This window comes from Diachasma alloeum, unplaced genomic scaffold (genome assembly GCF_001412515.2).
Source record: "Diachasma alloeum isolate Michigan unplaced genomic scaffold, Dall2.0 Dall_scaffold_00348, whole genome shotgun sequence".
Lineage (NCBI taxonomy): Eukaryota > Metazoa > Arthropoda > Insecta > Hymenoptera > Braconidae > Diachasma > Diachasma alloeum.
In genome coordinates, this window is record NW_021680487.1 from 408,817 (window position 1) to 425,995 (window position 17,179).

The 17,179-nt window shown below is 37.2% G+C and overlaps 1 protein-coding gene across 1 annotated transcript in view; it reads left to right on the forward strand.

Moving 5' to 3' along the window:
• Positions 1 to 13,046, forward strand: part of LOC107040855 (probable allantoinase 1) — a gene marked incomplete at its 3' end in the record, with an annotated part of 144,744 nt that extends 131,698 nt beyond the window's left edge. Inside the window, 2 exon segments of the mRNA XM_015261121.1 lie at positions 11,864 to 12,000; positions 12,860 to 13,046. Of these exon segments, the coding sequence (XP_015116607.1) occupies positions 11,864 to 12,000; positions 12,860 to 13,046 (324 nt within the window).
• Between the last annotated feature and the right edge of the window lie 4,133 nt (positions 13,047 to 17,179).

Below are 17,179 nucleotides of genomic sequence, written 5' to 3' on the forward strand. Positions count from 1 at the left end.
GGGGGGGGGGGTACTATGGGCCTTAAAGTTGGTTTTTCAATTTGTAGGGTCTCTGGAATCTGTGGAGTAAGGGTGAATTTTTTGTTAGTACAGTGAGAGAATAAAAAAGATTTTCAGAAGTACGTCTTTACTTGTATCAAGAAACTTATGGCTCGATAACTGACAAGAAAATGATATCGTGCACTGAAAAAAAAGAACTTTCATCAAGAGATTTTGTACTTGTCCAAAAAAATAAGGGGCAATCGATTCACATCGAGAGAGACGTCGTGAACATGGTGAAGTGGTTTTTACATTGAAATATTTTGGATTCGAGACTGCAAAACTTCTGAACGAATTAATCCAACTGGACTTGGTTTGAGGAACAACATTCTTGTAAATTAATTATCTTCGTCTTTTAGACATGAGATGAAATTGAAATTCATTTTGAAATATGCTGATGACCAAAGTCCTCGGTTCAATTCACATGATTTCATAATTACAAATACCTTGAATGACAATTCTTTCAATTTTGCCTCAGCTTATACACAGCAAATTTGGAAACCCAAGAGTATAACGGAAATCAAGAGCTCAATATCAAATTTGAATTTCACTTAGGTTAAATTCTTGGAGTTTGAGGTTTTGTCAATATTCCATGATTTGAACTCAGTCACGATCATCTCAGTCATGATTGTTATTATTTCAAAATTCCCTAGATTGAATTCAAATCCTTTTTCTCAATTTTTAATTAAAATCCATGAGAAAATTAAATTTTTAATATTTTTCACATGTACTTTTTATTCTGCGTCCACCAGTGCTCGATGGATATGAAGTGGAGATACACCCTATATATATATATATATATATATATATATATATATATATATATATATTATAGGATGTATCTGTGTAAGCTAAGAAGGGGACGAGATCGTGCGCATGCGCAGATCCCGTCCCAGGCTGGTTGTGGCGTGTATGCTCTACATTCCTGTACGAGACATGTTGAACGCTAGACGCGAGGAGAGAGACGTGCCTTTATAATATACCTTCTATTAACGAGTACAGTGTGTTGAGTTATTGTGTCCCAATCCCGCATAATCCATCAATAGTTGAATGCATGGATTTCGTATGGTGGGCTTAAGATATGATAGAGGGAGGTATTGAAAACGTTTGATCTCGCCGACACGAAAACAGGGGACAAGTACCGCTGACCGCCGCGCGCGGCGCTCACACCCTCTCTTCTCCTCATGCGCCTTGTCTCCCCACCACTCGACGATTTCTCAGCGGCCAGAATTCAAATCCCCGTCTGAACAATGCTTTTTTTTCCATTAAAAATCATGAACAATATTTTAAAAACCAGTACGAAATATAAAATATCAGAATACAATGAAAAAAATGGGGAATAGAATGGAAATTAAATGTTATGAGTTCTAAAAGTTGATTTAAAGGGTGAGAATAAATTAAGGGTCAACAAAAGGCAACATAACTAGTAGGTAGTGTAACTTATCATTTTTTACTTCGACCGTTCAACGGTGAAAATTTGAAACGTCCGGACGAGAAGTCACATTACCAGCGAAGCGAGAGTAAAAAAATTATTCTTTATTGAATATCTGTTGAATATTTCATTTTTTTATTGTATCGAGCCAATATTCTACTGCTCATCAGATAACGTCGAGGGATTTGCAGCCAGGATGGAATCTACACGAGGTTGGACAGAATATTTGAGCCTCGGAGAGAGAGTCCTGAACTCAAGTTGCATGCAGGGTTTCGAGTCACGTCAGATTTGAATGGATCGAATGATTCCCGCGTTGGAGGCGGTTACATACCAAAATTCCTCGGTCAAAATTTCCCGCGTCAGAATTCCCTGCGTCAAAATACCCCCGCGTCTAAATTTCCCAGGTCAATATTCCCCCCTCCCCTCAAAATACCCCCGTGTCAAAATTCCCCCCGAGAAAATCCCCCCGCAACAGAACTACCTCGAACAAAGGATCTCAATGACAAAAGCAAAATAAACACAAAATCAATTGAAAAAGGCCTTGTACAGTAGACGGATTGGGCATTACAATCACAATAAGCACTCAACAAGTATGTCATATTATAAAAATAAATACAGAACAGGATAGTGGGGACACGGAAATATCATTCCCACGATCCATCAGTTACCAATCACACGTCGCCGAGTTCATTACACTTCAAAATGCCATTAAATTTTGTACTCAATCAAAGAGATAATCGTGATTTAGTGTTGAACGGCTACATCCTCCACAAAAAATCATCCTCTTCCTAAAATTCATGTTGCCTGTTATTAAAATTTGAATAAAGATTTTCATGAACCAAATATATAATTTCAAAAAAACCGTATAAATACGCCATACGGGGAATTTTATCGGCAGGAATTATTGGGTTAGGAGAATTGGCGCAAGGAATATTAACATGAAGGAATTATGTCGGGAAGAAAAATGACGGGGGGAATTTCGACCAGGGAAATATGGGGCGGGGAATTTTGACGGGGGAATTTTGGCGTGTCACCAAAATTTATTGTTGAATTTATGGCGAACACAGTATATTTGTGTCGCTGGGAAAAATGATACGAGTATGTTTTGGACTCGTGAATTCTGAATTGGTTTGGTTGAACCAATCAGAGAATAGTCAGAAGATGTCATCATCGCCGACCAATCAAATTGATGTTGTTGGAGGAGATGTCGTCATGATTGACCAATGGAATCTTTGCCGGTGGGAGAATTAGCGAACGCGTGGGTCAGTTGTACCGACTACGACACTTCTCGTTTGGACGTTGCAAGACTAACTCTATTTACTGGTGTTATGTGTCACCGGAAAATTCTGACGATATCGAGGACTGCCGTGGGCTTGAAGGGACTCTTGCAAGGAGAATTTTCAACACCCGTTCATCTTAAGTGGACATATATTTTGGGTTCCATACAACGGTGAGCGGAGAGCTGAACAGTTTCCAAGTTAATTTGTGTTTATTAAGAATTAATTTTGTGTCATTTGACAAGACGCTTGGCGCATGGCGGTTTTGACGCTATTTTAATCAGTTCAATTCTACTGTCGATTTCTTGACCTTTGTTCGGCGGAATTGTTTTAGTTTCTCGATTTCAGTCATTTCGATTTTGCCTACTTTTGGATTTTTGAGGCATTAGATAATTTGTTTTGAAATCCGTAATTAAATTCAGTGACATTTTCTGTTAATTGTATAACTCTCGTTTCATCTAGCTAGTTGTCGACAGTCCGATGTGGATCTCTCGACAGCTAGCTGGTATTTTCACATTGTAAAATCATTCCGATATTTCCTGATGTCGGAAACATTGAGTTAATTATTTCATTTTATTCGACATCGGGGTTATTTCTTTTGCGAAACGGAATTCGGATTGAAGCGTCGGTTTCAACGCTTGAGTTTTCATTTTCGTGTGACCTTGTGTGGGGTCACGAGTTATTGTCTCTTGAGGCAATCCCAGTTCTCGTCAACCGAAATTTAGATTTCTTATTCATTCCGCCTATTATCGAGGTGTTCATTTCTCGAAATAATATTATTTTGACTGATTCAGTACCGTACTAGTTATTTTACCTTTTGACATTTCCATTTTGATTTCAATTTATCTTGACTTATTCTGACTATCCTTTTAACTTGACTAGTATTTTATTATTGATAGATTACGGTTAGGGAAAAATTGTGATGTATTGAGTCTTTAGCTTTGTGATTTGTAATTTATTGTGATATATATTTTCGAGTTTGTGAGAGAAATATTTGAGGAATAAGAAAGGGGACTTCATTTGAATAAAGGCTATTTATTCCCCGTAATTTGGGATTTTTGTGATTCATGTGGAATAAGTTGAAAATCCAGTCATTTCAGAATTTTATAGGACGACATTTTGTGGAACCCAGCCGCCACCGCGGTTGATGCTGAGCTGTCGGCAGTCGTCCTTTTCATTGCGAACTTTGTTGATATTTTGAGTCAGTGATTTTTGCATGTTTCACACGTGCTGGCGCCCAACTATTTAATTTATTGTTTTGGTCACCGAGGGCTGCGTATCTTTGTATCGTTCCGCAAAGGTGCGAAATACGTCACAGTAGAAATCAGTGTGGCCCATTGGGACCGCACAAATAATTTCCCGATACATTTTTAAGCTGATGAGCTGTTTTTTTGAGTTGATTTTGCAATAACAGTTATCATATTTATGTTCAGTGACACCAAAAACATAGGCTCCAATGAAAAACCTATCAAGAACCTATAAAAAAAAATTCAAATTTTGAAAAAAACGGAGAAACCGCGGAACCAATTTTAGCCAAAATCTAATCAACTCCAAGTTACATAAATACGCATCGATTCCGACCTCGATAACCTTGACCGCGTCGATCGTTCGTGAGAAATCGTGGACGAAAATTTTGATAACACACATACCCACATACACACACACACACGCACGCACACACACACACACACACATACATCAACCCAAAAATTTTCGGGGAACATTATGGTAACCTTGAAACCTGCCCACATGATGAGTAATTAATTTTCGATTTCGGGGTGACTACAATAACTTCCCTATATCGGCAAGTTAAGAAAGAGTCAAGCGATTAAAAAGAGTTAAGAGATCGGTATGACAGTGAATATTGAAACGTTAAAGATGATGATGAATCGTCAAGAGTAAAATATTACAGGTAAAAGTGAAAAAGCGAAAGATTGGGTGTCTAACATAAAGGTCGAGATATTGATGGTAAAATGTTAACGGTCAACTGTTAAGGGTGAAATGTCAACGGGGAAATATTGACAGAGAAACGTCAAGGGAGGAAAGTTATCAGTCAAACCTCAAAAAAGGATCGTGAAAGGGTAAACGTTGAGGAGAAAGGTCAAAGGGAAAATGTCAAGGGAAGAATGTAAGGGGGAAACTTCAAGTGGGGAGGGGGAGGGGAAACGTTGAGGGGGAGTCGTGAACGGAGAAATGTCAATGGAGAAACATGAAAGGAAAAACGTTAAGAGGCAAACGTTGAGGGGGAACCATCAATGACAAAATATCAAGGGGAAAACGGTCAGGGGAAACGTCCAAGGGAGATCGTCAAGGGAGAAGAGGAATTTTTACAATTCACGAGTGCACACAATTTCACCATTTTCTCAATTTTCTCTCGAAAAATTTGCACAGGGAGTTTTTGTCTAGCAAAGCAGGCTTCGAAAGGCAGAAACAAAGGACATCCGTAAATCAAAACACCCCCTCCCCCATCGCGTGAAAAACAAACCGTTTGATTGCCATTGAAAACGAAATTATCATTGATTTTTTATTCACTTCACGCATCACTCTATATGTCTCATCAAATTCTCTCATTTCAGATCGATTGAGGACATAGAAATTAATATTGTCAACAAAACAATTCATATTAAAACATGGATTTTATATTACAAAATTCCCGAATTAGAAATCAGAAAATTTCCTGAACTAAAAGTTAGGGAGAAAGAAATGTCACAAGCAAAAATCGATGTGGCAATTTTCATTTATTTTTTCAATTACATGTACATAATTACGCTGCTTTTTTATATTTTTTACTTGAATCCTTCTACTCGTACAATTACTCCCAGTACACCGATTGTCAGCGGTGGGGAGGAACAGCAGATAAGAAGAAGAATAAAATCGATAGAAGCACCATATCGCGGCGCCTCAACGAACTTGTCCCCTGTTTTCTGCTTTCCAATACCTCCCTAAATCATACCTTAGGTGGCCTGAGACACAGTAGCTGCAACCCAGTAAAGCGGCAAAAATGTATAACATTGCAATGCAGCCTAACTACTGGGTTCATTCTTGCACGTGTAAGAGATTTTTCTACCTGGGGCCCGGAGAAGCTGGTTCCCACCTCCGATGTCAAGCCTTACACGAAAAGATTTTTCTTTGGAACCACAAAATTAACACAAAAATAGAAGAAACTAAGCGATGCGAATCGGTTGACGGTAGAGATGGAAGTGAAGTGCGAGAAGACGGAAGTGACAATTCCCCTCTTTCTCACTGGTTGTCTCACAAGGAACACTAGGGGGGTGTTCCCCTCCGATTTCGATGAAACTCATATATGTTGTAGAGGACTCGAAACTAAGCGACACGTATTTTTTTTTATCGGCGGATACGCAGTTTTAAGGGGGGAAACCATGGTCAGAAGGTGACCACTTTTGGGACTGATTTTTTCAATTCCACCTATAGGAAGGGAATTTTCGTAAATGTTCATTATGGGAATAAATAGCTCATGAGGAATTATAAAAATCACAATTGATAGTTCCTCCGGGGGTTGAAATTTGGAGGGTAAACTATCCCTGTAAAGACTTCATTTAAAAAAAAAAAAAAACTATGATTCAGAATTTTATGCAACCAACTGCGTTGGATGGAACATGGAAAAATGCGGAATGCCTGTTTTGGGTTTTTCCCCCAGAACTGGAGTTTTCTAAGGTGAACAAAATAATTTCCTGGCAACATCATCCACCAAGGTGGTGGGGTTATTTGTTCATTGCATTGAGGTAATGTATAGCTTATGAGAAATCGTGAGAATATCCAATAATAGTTCCTCTCGGGGTTGAAGTTGACGGGGTAATTACCCCCGCGAAATAATATTTTTTTATCAAACAACTATTGGCTTTCACGGAAATGATTGCATCGGAAGAGATATGAAATAATACAGTATCCCTTTTTATGAAAGAATAAAATTGCATTCCAGATATCCTAAGCCTCAATTTTGATTTCAATAATCCGCACGTGAAAATGATATTTTTCCAAAATTCGGCGATAAACGAATAACGATAAAAATAGATCAAAGAAAAGATTCTTTGGACCAAATTTTCTTTTTTCTTCAGATACAGCAACAGGGTGGTTATATTTGAAGAAAAAGCAGTGACGACTACGAAAAAAAATTTGCTAAATAATCGGAATTTTTTCATATCGTTCAACGAATGATTGAACTTGTTTTTTTCATATGTCGGAGGAACCGGGGTAATGGTACTAAGAGACTTCATTATTATAGTATATATGTGATGATAACACACTGCTGAAAGCGATAATAAATCCAAACAAAATGCAAATAGCCGTGCACGCGTCACCTATATCCAAAAATAGGTAATCCATCATGCAGTAATCATGTATTATTGATAACATCAATCTGTAACATCACCGACACACAGTTATACCATACAACCCACCATATCAGCAGATGGAAAATTATTGTCACCTCTCTTCATTATTTACAAGGAACCTTCCGGAAAGTTTGGTCCAAGGGTTCAGGAGAATCTATTCAGACCTTCTAATGTTTACATAACGGCTTCAAAGTCAGGGAAATTGACGTCTGGTAAGACGATATTTCAAACTTAAGACAATCCAATCATTTCTACTCACTTTCTACACTTTTGAAGGGCAAAATTTGTTTTTTCTGTTTTTTGAAATTCCCCGCCATTTTGGATGGGCTTAGGTGAGTCAAAATATATTTTTTTTGCGACTACACATGGGAAAGAAATCTCACAGAGACCCATTTTTTATTGCAGGACTTTCAAATTTCAGCAGCGTCCCCCCTCAATTGTTAGGTTAATGGAATCTCTGAAAACCATCATTACTTACCTGAGGAATATTTGAAGTCACCGAAACACAGCACCAACTTTTCCAACTGTTCACAACTCGCGATATTAACGATTCCACTGCAGATTTAAGGCTGCCGCTGAATCGCGCCGGTCCCTTTTATAGAGGGATTTTTAAATCTAGAAATTTCTACACTGGCAATTTCTAGAGAGCTTAGTCGATAACTTATCCTAGAATACTCAGTCGGTAACTTATTATCAGTCAAATTACAGCGATTCAATAGATGGCATTGAACATAACGATTTTTTGAAATCACGCCCCGGCTTGAGACCATAGACGTGCCCACATAAAAAAGTATCAACAATTGAGCGTAGAGTATGTGCAGCATGCGCTCATCACAGTACACGCGTGCTCAGCTCATGAACGGTCATTCTTGGATCACACAGATTTGAATGCTGTTTGTGATTGTTTTTGAGCTAGATCTTTTTAGACATGTGAAATTGTTATAATGTAGCATGTCGTGGCCCAAGGATGATAATATTCATCCTAATATTCTGCGGACTTTAGATACAAACGCTTGCTTTCTCGCAGTAGTAATAAGCAGTATTACTTGAGTGTATATAGTACCGTTAGGTATATTCCACATAGTTGATTTACAGTTAAGTTAACGTAGGAAACGTTAATTTTTACGTATGAAAATTCATCGGTGTAAAATAACTGTGTTCAATAAATGAAATCGACTTTTCCCTCAGAAAACCGAGGGTCTACTCACTCGCTGATTGAATGACACCATAATTTCGAAATTAAGTTGACTTCACGTGATTTTAGGGTTTATTTCAGTTATTTCGAGATTGATTTTAGTACTTTCGGAAAGAAATGAAATCAATGACTTCAAGTGGATCGCAACATGATTTCGTGACTGCAATTGACTTCGAATGATTTCAGTAGCGAAGTGGTAAACCGGTTGAAGTCGACTTATCTCCCAGTTGAGGTTTTGGGGAATATTTCCGAATCTAAGGGAGATGGCGAAATTTTCGTAATAACATTTGGTGGAGCACTCAATTGGCTCTATAAAAAAGGTTATAACAACAACTTTGCTATCTCCCTTAGATTTCGAGATATTCATTGAAAACTAGTCACTAGTCAAAATTGACTTGGACCGTTTTACCACTTCGCTACTGATTTCATAGATTCGAAATCAGTGATTTCGGTGGCAATGAAATAATTGAAACCACAATTAATAAAGTTCACTGAACGAGAGGGAGAGGGGTAGAATGGGCCGTTTCAAGTTTTCAAAATGTTCACACAATACAATTTAATTGAACTTGTTCTTATTTCAAAGCTTGTTGAGCAAGCTTTGAAATCTTGTTGGTAAGCAAATGAAAAACGGCCCATTGCACCTGTTTTCCCTAATAATCCACAATTCTAAACTAATTTCCAAACGTGATATTACTAGAAAGATACCGGAAATATTTCCTAGATTAATTATTTAATGTGTCTACAGTATTCTTTAGAAATATTTTTTAACCTCATTAAAACTGAAACCCAGTACCTGGAGAGCTCTATGAGACCTTCCAGTCACCACTCTCAGTAATCAGCGGCAAAGAAATTGTTTTTCGATAGCTTCATATGAATGTAACTGTGAACAGTCATTGGCTCTAATTTTGAGTAATGGAATTCATCTGCAAAATATACCAATGACACAGAACACTGATATTTTTTTATTACCACTAACACGAGCGTACTGGCTTGAAAATTCTCGACTTTACTGAATTTAAGGATATTTTTCCTGTTTAAACAGATATCAATCACCGATATTAACCCCTTGCGTACGGGCTCCTTGCCAGGCAGCGACCCTAGTCTAAATGCATAGCTCTCTTCGAATTTCAATATTTCCGAAACTATTGAAAATAATTTAACCAAGCAAGCAACATCAGCAAGAGGGAGACTGTAGGTTCAATTACATATCGGTTTCAATATTACCCATTCATTAACAGCGATCAGATTTGAGTGATATTAAGCGTCCGACGTGCTTGGTAACAAGAGCGCCTCGTACATGAGGGGTTAATTTCGTCACATTCTCTTATAAAACATTCATTGATATCAAACGATTTCAGTACACGGAGAGAAGAGCCATGGGAAAGAGTCCCATGTCAAATTTACGACTTGTATGTATTTCTAAAATTTAGGAAGCATTACTATGCTATGGTAATGATTCCTATGGGGTATGGTATTACATACTATCGGCCATGGTAAGTCTCTCGATAGGAATGAAGCCTATGAACATAGGGGAAATTACTATATTGAATAGTACCCTCTACCATGTTACAGGGTAGAGTGTACTATTAATTATGGTAAAGGGACCCATAGTCGTTTGGTAAAGCTTACCATAGTTTATAGGAGAGATTACCATGCACTATGGTAACGTGACCTATATTATATGGTAAAACGTGAAAAAGTCATAAAATGTCACGAATATAAAAGATAATGATCACTAAACTATATCATGATAATGATGAGTATAATGAGATAGAAATTTCAAGTGGGATATATATTTATAAATTTTTTTCTTCTCGTATACCCTTTCGGGTCTTTACGATTTGTTCCCTTCCCACCCCCCAACCCCCTGGAGTATTCTTGTAATTGTTGAGTAACAAGAATAACTTGATTATTTGGCTCTAGGATTACGATATTGATCAAATGTAATTGAGGACCAGCCTCGGTCGGCATCATCAATATTACGTTTTCCCTGATATCATGTCCCAAATAATTGAGAGAGCTTACTATTGTAATATCTCCAGATCGATTGGACGGGAGAACTGACAAAAAATGACGATAATTTGGATCTAATTCTAATCTCTTGTTAAGAGCTGGACCAGGGAGAAAAGGTGGTAGTAAAGACCTATTGATGAGTAACCGATAATTCAATTTTAATTGTGCCTTGATGGCTATTTTTAGCATTTTCTACGATATCGAAAAAAGGAGAGATTACTATGTATAAATAGTACTGATTACCATCCACATGGTAATCTCTCCTATAATAATGGTTGTCGTTGCTATATTGTATAGTAATGCCTACCATGTTCGAATGATATTGATTACTATATAACATAGTACGCTTTTCTGTTGAACATAGTAAAAATTGCTATTGAGATTGACTTAGAAACTCTTTTACCATAATTTATGGTAACCTCTACCATACAAAAGTAACCCCTAACATTCATTTTTCTCCGTGTAGGATTTCAAGACTAGATTTGAGCGTGTTTTCAGAAATGATTTCAGAAAGTTGAAATCATCACAGAGTGGCATCATGAAATCTCTCTCTCTCTCTTTCTTTAGTAAAAAAAGCTTACATTCGCACCCAAGGATTTTACAGTGTACAAATCACAAAGTGTCAAATTTTTGCAGTAAATACTTTCTGACATCGAATCTTCAATATTAAAAGAGAAAAGATTCTTCAAAATGTTTGTGGTTCTGAAGACAAAAGGGTGATAGGTATAGTCGCTGAGCGACACATGCATCGCTTCGCCTATGTATTGTGACCATTTCATATCGAAGCGTAATTGTAACGCATGGAAACTAATTTACAGTGCGTGGAAATTCGTTTTCATGGCTGGAGAAACGCATCTTGAAAAATTATTTTTGCCATCGCTGCTATGTTCACCTCGTGGCGAAAAGTGCCTTTTCGTTTACTCGTAAAGGAATTCCTTTGGTGTAAGTCCTTACGTGTAAACCAAAAAAGGCACAGTTTGCCACTCTTCCAATGTAACAGCAGTGACAAAATAGTATATTTCGATACGAGTGAGACTGAATTTTCACAAGTGTGGAGTTGGCGGTTCGAGGCAAAGCCGAGGGCTGCCAATCACACGAGCTGAAAATTCCCGTGTCGTGTATATCGAACAATTCAGAATCGCATGGTAAATGTGAGAGTTCCCAAGTGGGCTCTAAACTAACTACTCTTGGGGACCAACCAATTAAATCACTGGGAGTGCACCAATGATTCAGCATGTGGCCGAGCTGTGCCTTTTTCGTCTACAAGTAAACGAAAAGACTTTGCGTTTACTTTTCGTTTAAAAGTAAACGAAAAGGCACTTTTCGGCACGAGGTCGACGTAGCAGCAGTGTCAAAAAATATAGTTCGACATATGTATGACAGGGGGTTTTCAGCTCGTGTCACTGGCAGCCCTGGGCTTCGACCCGTGCCTCAACTTCGAACTGGTAAAAACCCATCGCACTTGTATCGAAATATACTATTTTGTGTTTATTTGGAAAAAATGACGTTTGCTCCCAGTGACTTACTTTTCTGAATCTAACCGATTTAATTTCAGTTCCATGCAGAGTTCGACGAGACGGTTTCGCACGGAGGACTAGATCCGAAGTTGTACAGCACATTCTTGCACTATCGTCCATCATCAATGGAGACCAGTGCAGTCAGCAAAGTTGCGGAACTTTGCAAGAATTCACAGTAAATAAAAAAAATCAAATCCCTATTGGAAATTGATCAACAATTCTTTTGATGCAAAATATTAACAGCGACAGATTTTACTAATAACTATTTAATGTTTCTCAGATTTCGCATAGCAAATAAATAAAAATTTAAAAACATGTGTAAATTCATTTTAGAACAACAATGATCAATTCAAGAATGACAATGTTTTTTTATTCAAAGCCCCCAAGTTTTTTAATTCCAGAACCAAGATTTCCATAAAATAAGAAAAAATATTGAGAATTAGAACTTTTTTCTCTAATTTTTAAGGAAAACTTTTAAAAAATGAGGGATAATTTCACTTATTTCTCGAAAGTTTTTGTTCGCTTGATTTCAGCACAACAGAGTTCTGAAATTTCCGCTTTTTCACTGGAAATTAGAAACTGTTTTCCTTGTAAGTTTCCGAAAGGTATTTTTTATCTAAAAAGGTCTTTGCATATTTTTTCATGTAATCAGTCATTTGAAGTATCAATTGAAGATAAACAGAGATTACATTTGATCGTACAAGACAATATTCTGAGTGGCGTTGAAAGCAGAATATCCTATTAAATTTATAATGCCCATTAGAAGAATAAAAGAATTTTATAAGATGTAATTTATCTTTAAATATGTTAAAAGTTAACATCAAATTTCATGAAAACTTCAGGTCATCAAAATCGCCATGGCGACGCCAATATTCCACTTACAACTAGTGAAAGTATTTCTTTAAATGTCATATTATGTGACTTCAATCAAGAATTTCCCATTTTTTCTTCTTACATTTTTCATGAAAAATTCTAATGTTGTATTGTAATGCTTTTTCTACGAAAATATTCTCATGTTCACTCTTAACTTGTAGGGTTCGATGTCACATCGTTCATTTATCAGCTTGCGAAGCTCTAAAACTTGTATCTGATGCGAAGAAAAATGGAGCTCCTCTCACTGCTGAAACATGCCACCACTACCTGACATTTGCAGCTGAAGAAATACCTGACTCCGCAACTCAGTATAAGTGTTGTCCACCAATTCGTAATCAAAAAAATCGAGTGAGTAATCTCAATACTTTCACTTTGTTTATAGGGATAAGAATCCAAAAGAATATCAAATTTAGTAGAAAATTTGTGGGGACTTCCATGGCGCCCAATATGATTGAGTAATGAGTGTGATGTGTGTACTCAGCATTATCGACTTAACTTTATGTCACTTCCTGCTTTATCTACATCTTCGCCTTTCACCCAAATATGGCGTACAATGTACACGTACATTAGAATATATTATTTTAATATCGAACAACATCGTATCCATATTATTGATTTCCTTACATTAAACATATCCATTTTCCTATAATAGTGGCGACGAGGATGGGATTCGAACCCACGCGTGAAAAGCACATGATTAGAATGGAACTTGACACTGGGTCCGATTTTTTCTAAATTGAAGTTGCTTGATTCCACCAGAAAATTTCCATCTTACACTGGATCTTCAATTATTCCTGTTAGGTTTATTGAATGTCAATGTTATTTATCAAGGCAAGCAAAAAAATTTACAGCTTTCTGTGTTACCAGGTACAAGTGGACCTATCGTTGGTCGTCAATGGGTCAGAGCATTGGGAATATCCTTGGGTATTTTTGATGGAAATAATGGAATCAGGAATGTTAATGAGAATGATTTTAATGTACACAACTGGGTAGATCAGTTTCCAATAGTTTTCTTTGATGATGTTTTGATTGTCGGTTCTACTCGTGAAGAATATGATGAAAGATTATCTCAGGAATTAAATACTTTCAAAGAATCTGGTTTAACTGCCGAAGTGGAAAAGTGTCAATTTTGCACTAATGAAATCAAGTTTTTGCGATTCAGAGATACTGGGGAAGGTGTTTTTGTACTCAAAGATAGAGTCGATGCAATTGTTGAAAAGCAACCTCCCACAAACGTGACTGAATTGAAGAGATTTTTAGGGATGGCGAATTATTATGCTAAATTCGTCGAGAATTACGCACAATCTGCTTCACCTCTGTACAATTTGTTGAAGAAGGATGTGGTTTGGTCATGGTCAGAGAAACATCAAAAGGCTTTTGATGAAATTAAGAGCAAATTGGTCTCAAGTGATGTTTTGGTTCATTATAATCCTAAACTTCCTGTCAAGATCACGTGTGATGCCTCACCAGAGGGTATTGGGGCAGTTTGTCACACATTTTGCCCAATAATTAAGTTAAACCAATTGCTTTCTTTTCAAGATCTCTTACTCAAGCTGAAATGAACTATTCCCAGTTGGATAGAGAAGCTCTTGCTTTGGTTTTTGGGGTGAAATCTAGCCATCAATTTGTGTGGGGCAGGTTTTTTGTACTTGAGACTGACCATAAACCTCTCACTTACATTTTTGATCCACATCTCAGTTTACCAACGATGGTAGCGGGACGAGTACAGAGGTGGGCAGTGTTTTTATCTGCGTATTATTTTGATCTGAAGCATATTGATGGGAAGTCAAATTTTAGTGCTGATTGTCTGCCAAGGTCACCAATTTTAAGGGAGGAGGAAGAAAAAAATGGTGATGATTTTACGTATCTGAATTGTATTGAGAAAGAAATGCCAATGTTTGACACTGATCTGGTTCGTTCGGAGACTGAAAAAGATGTGATTTTGAGTAAAGTAATTTTTTTTGTGAGAAACGGGTGGCCTAGTCATGTTGATGATGAGTTAATTACATACAAGAGAAGACAGAGTGAATTATATATTGAAGATGATTGTCTTATGATGGGTTTTCGAGTTGTTATTCCTTTATCTTTGAGGGCATTAGTTTTGAAAGAACTTCATGTAACCCATATGGGAATTGTTCGTATGAAAGCTCTAGCTCGTTCCGTTGTATGGTGGCCGGGCATTGATGGTGATATTGAAATCATTACGAAGAAATGTAAACTGTGTTTGGAAAATGCAATCAATCCACCAAGGTCTGAGTTATCACCTTGGAAATGGCCAGAAGGTCCTAATATGAGAATTCACGTAGATTTCCTGCAGTTGGAAGGTGAAATGTACTTGGTGATTGTTGATGCATTTTCTAAATGGATCGATGTGAAATTTATGAAAAACATCACAACCGAGAGGACTGTATTAATGTTGGAGGAGTGCTTTGCGACGTGGGGATTTTCTGAGGTTCTCGTTAGTGATAATGGTCCGAGCTTAGTATCGGAAGAGTTTGAGTCTTTCTTACATTCGTGTGGAATTCTAAATGTCCCAACTGCTCCTTACCATCCTGCTTCCAATGGAGCCGCAGAAAATATTGCGAAAATGTTCAAGAAACACTTTAAAGTACTTCTGAAAGAGGGTCGTAATGAGGAAATTGCTTTGTATAGTTTTTTGTTGAGCTATCGTTCTATACCTCACTGTACAACAGGTTGCACTCCTGCTGAATTACAAATGGGGAGACCCCTTCGAACTCGATTAGACTTGTTCAGAACCAATCTAAGGACTCATGGCAATCAACAACAAGCAAGACAGAGATTCTACGCTCCAGGGTCCAGAACTCGAATTTTTGATGTTGGAGAAATGGTAGTTGCCAAGAACTACATGAAGAACAAGTGGGTTCCTGCTAAAATCATTGATAAGAGCTCTCCAGTCACATACTCAGTGCAACTGATGGATGGTCGTACCAGTATGAAACATGTGGATCAGTTGAGAGCATTTTTGCTAGATGTGGACACTGACGAGTCACCTTCGAGTGTTACTAGCCCAGCGGATGGAGTTCTTGTTCCTTCTGGAATAGTTGAAGGTTTAACACAGAATTCTACACCGTCTGATGCCCAGTGCGATATCAGCACGGAATCACCTATTGAATTACTAAGCTCAACACCAAGTGAGTCTGTAGTTAATTCACAGTTTCGATCGTCTCCAACTGCCACAGTACCACCCAATGTTTCTACGTCAACTTCAAGTGAGCCAAAGAGTCCAACAGCTGCTAAATCTACTATTCGAGTAACTACCCCAGTTCCTGAGATTCGTAGATCAACAAGAGTTCACAAACCTGTACAACGACTGAATTTATAGGCGATTAAAGTTTTTCAAACGAGATATTTGACTTGAGTAATGTCTCATATATCAATATAGTTGTGAGCTTCATTCTTGTATTCATTTGATTGGTCATTATGAAGAAACGTATTAAGGATTATTTGGGATTTACGTGCGGAGGAATTATGATATATGTACTCAGCATTATCGACTCAACTTTATGTCACTTCCTGCTTTATCTACATCTTCGCCTTTCAACAACATCGTATCCATATTATTGATTTCCCGACATTAAACATATCCATTTTCCGCAGTATATAATAATGGGTAACATCAGTGTATCCGTAGAGAGCGAGGAGCTAATCACTCCGAAAAAAAGTGATTTCAAAAGAAATTTCAAGATCTCAAAATTTCAACGATTTTCGAAGTCTTTTTAGGGCTTCAAGGGATTTCAAGGGACTTTAAGCGAATTCATAGGATTTCAGAAAATTTGAATCATTTGAATCGAGTAAAGTGCCCTGGGAATCCAAGAGCCACGCTACAGCCACGGTATTTGCGTGACTGTTGCGTGGCTATTAGGATTGTCATTTTCTGGGGCTAAAAAGGGGGAAATGATATCTGAAAACAATAAAAGTGGATAGACGAATTATTAGTTTATATTTGCACTGTTTATAACATTGTTTTCTATCAATTGATTGAAATTAATGTGAGTGTATATAAGGGTGGGGGTCATTCTGCCGAAAGCGTCAAATTACCGACAGGGTCAAGTTACCGACACGGGTATGGCTGACGGAAATTCCCTAGACCATTTAAATGTGATGGCTCGTTTACAATAAAAATGTTCTGCTATTAATATAGGTTACGTTTTCCAGTGTCTGAAGGTTAAAAAACAGTTAATTTTATATTTTTTAATTAAAAAACTCTAATTTATCCGCGAAATGAGTAAGTGATGACAAAATTTGTGCTCATCATGTGGGATTACTCCGATTTGCACAAACAGTGAGTATTGCTCCAAATTAATTAATTCGTCAATTATTCATTAATGATTGCCCAAAAATAATCCAAATTAATTGGATTATTTTTTAGCAAAAAATAATAATTGGTAAAAAAAATTAGAATTCATCAATTGGATTAATTAATTTGCTTCAAATTAATAAATCCACAAATCATTAATTAA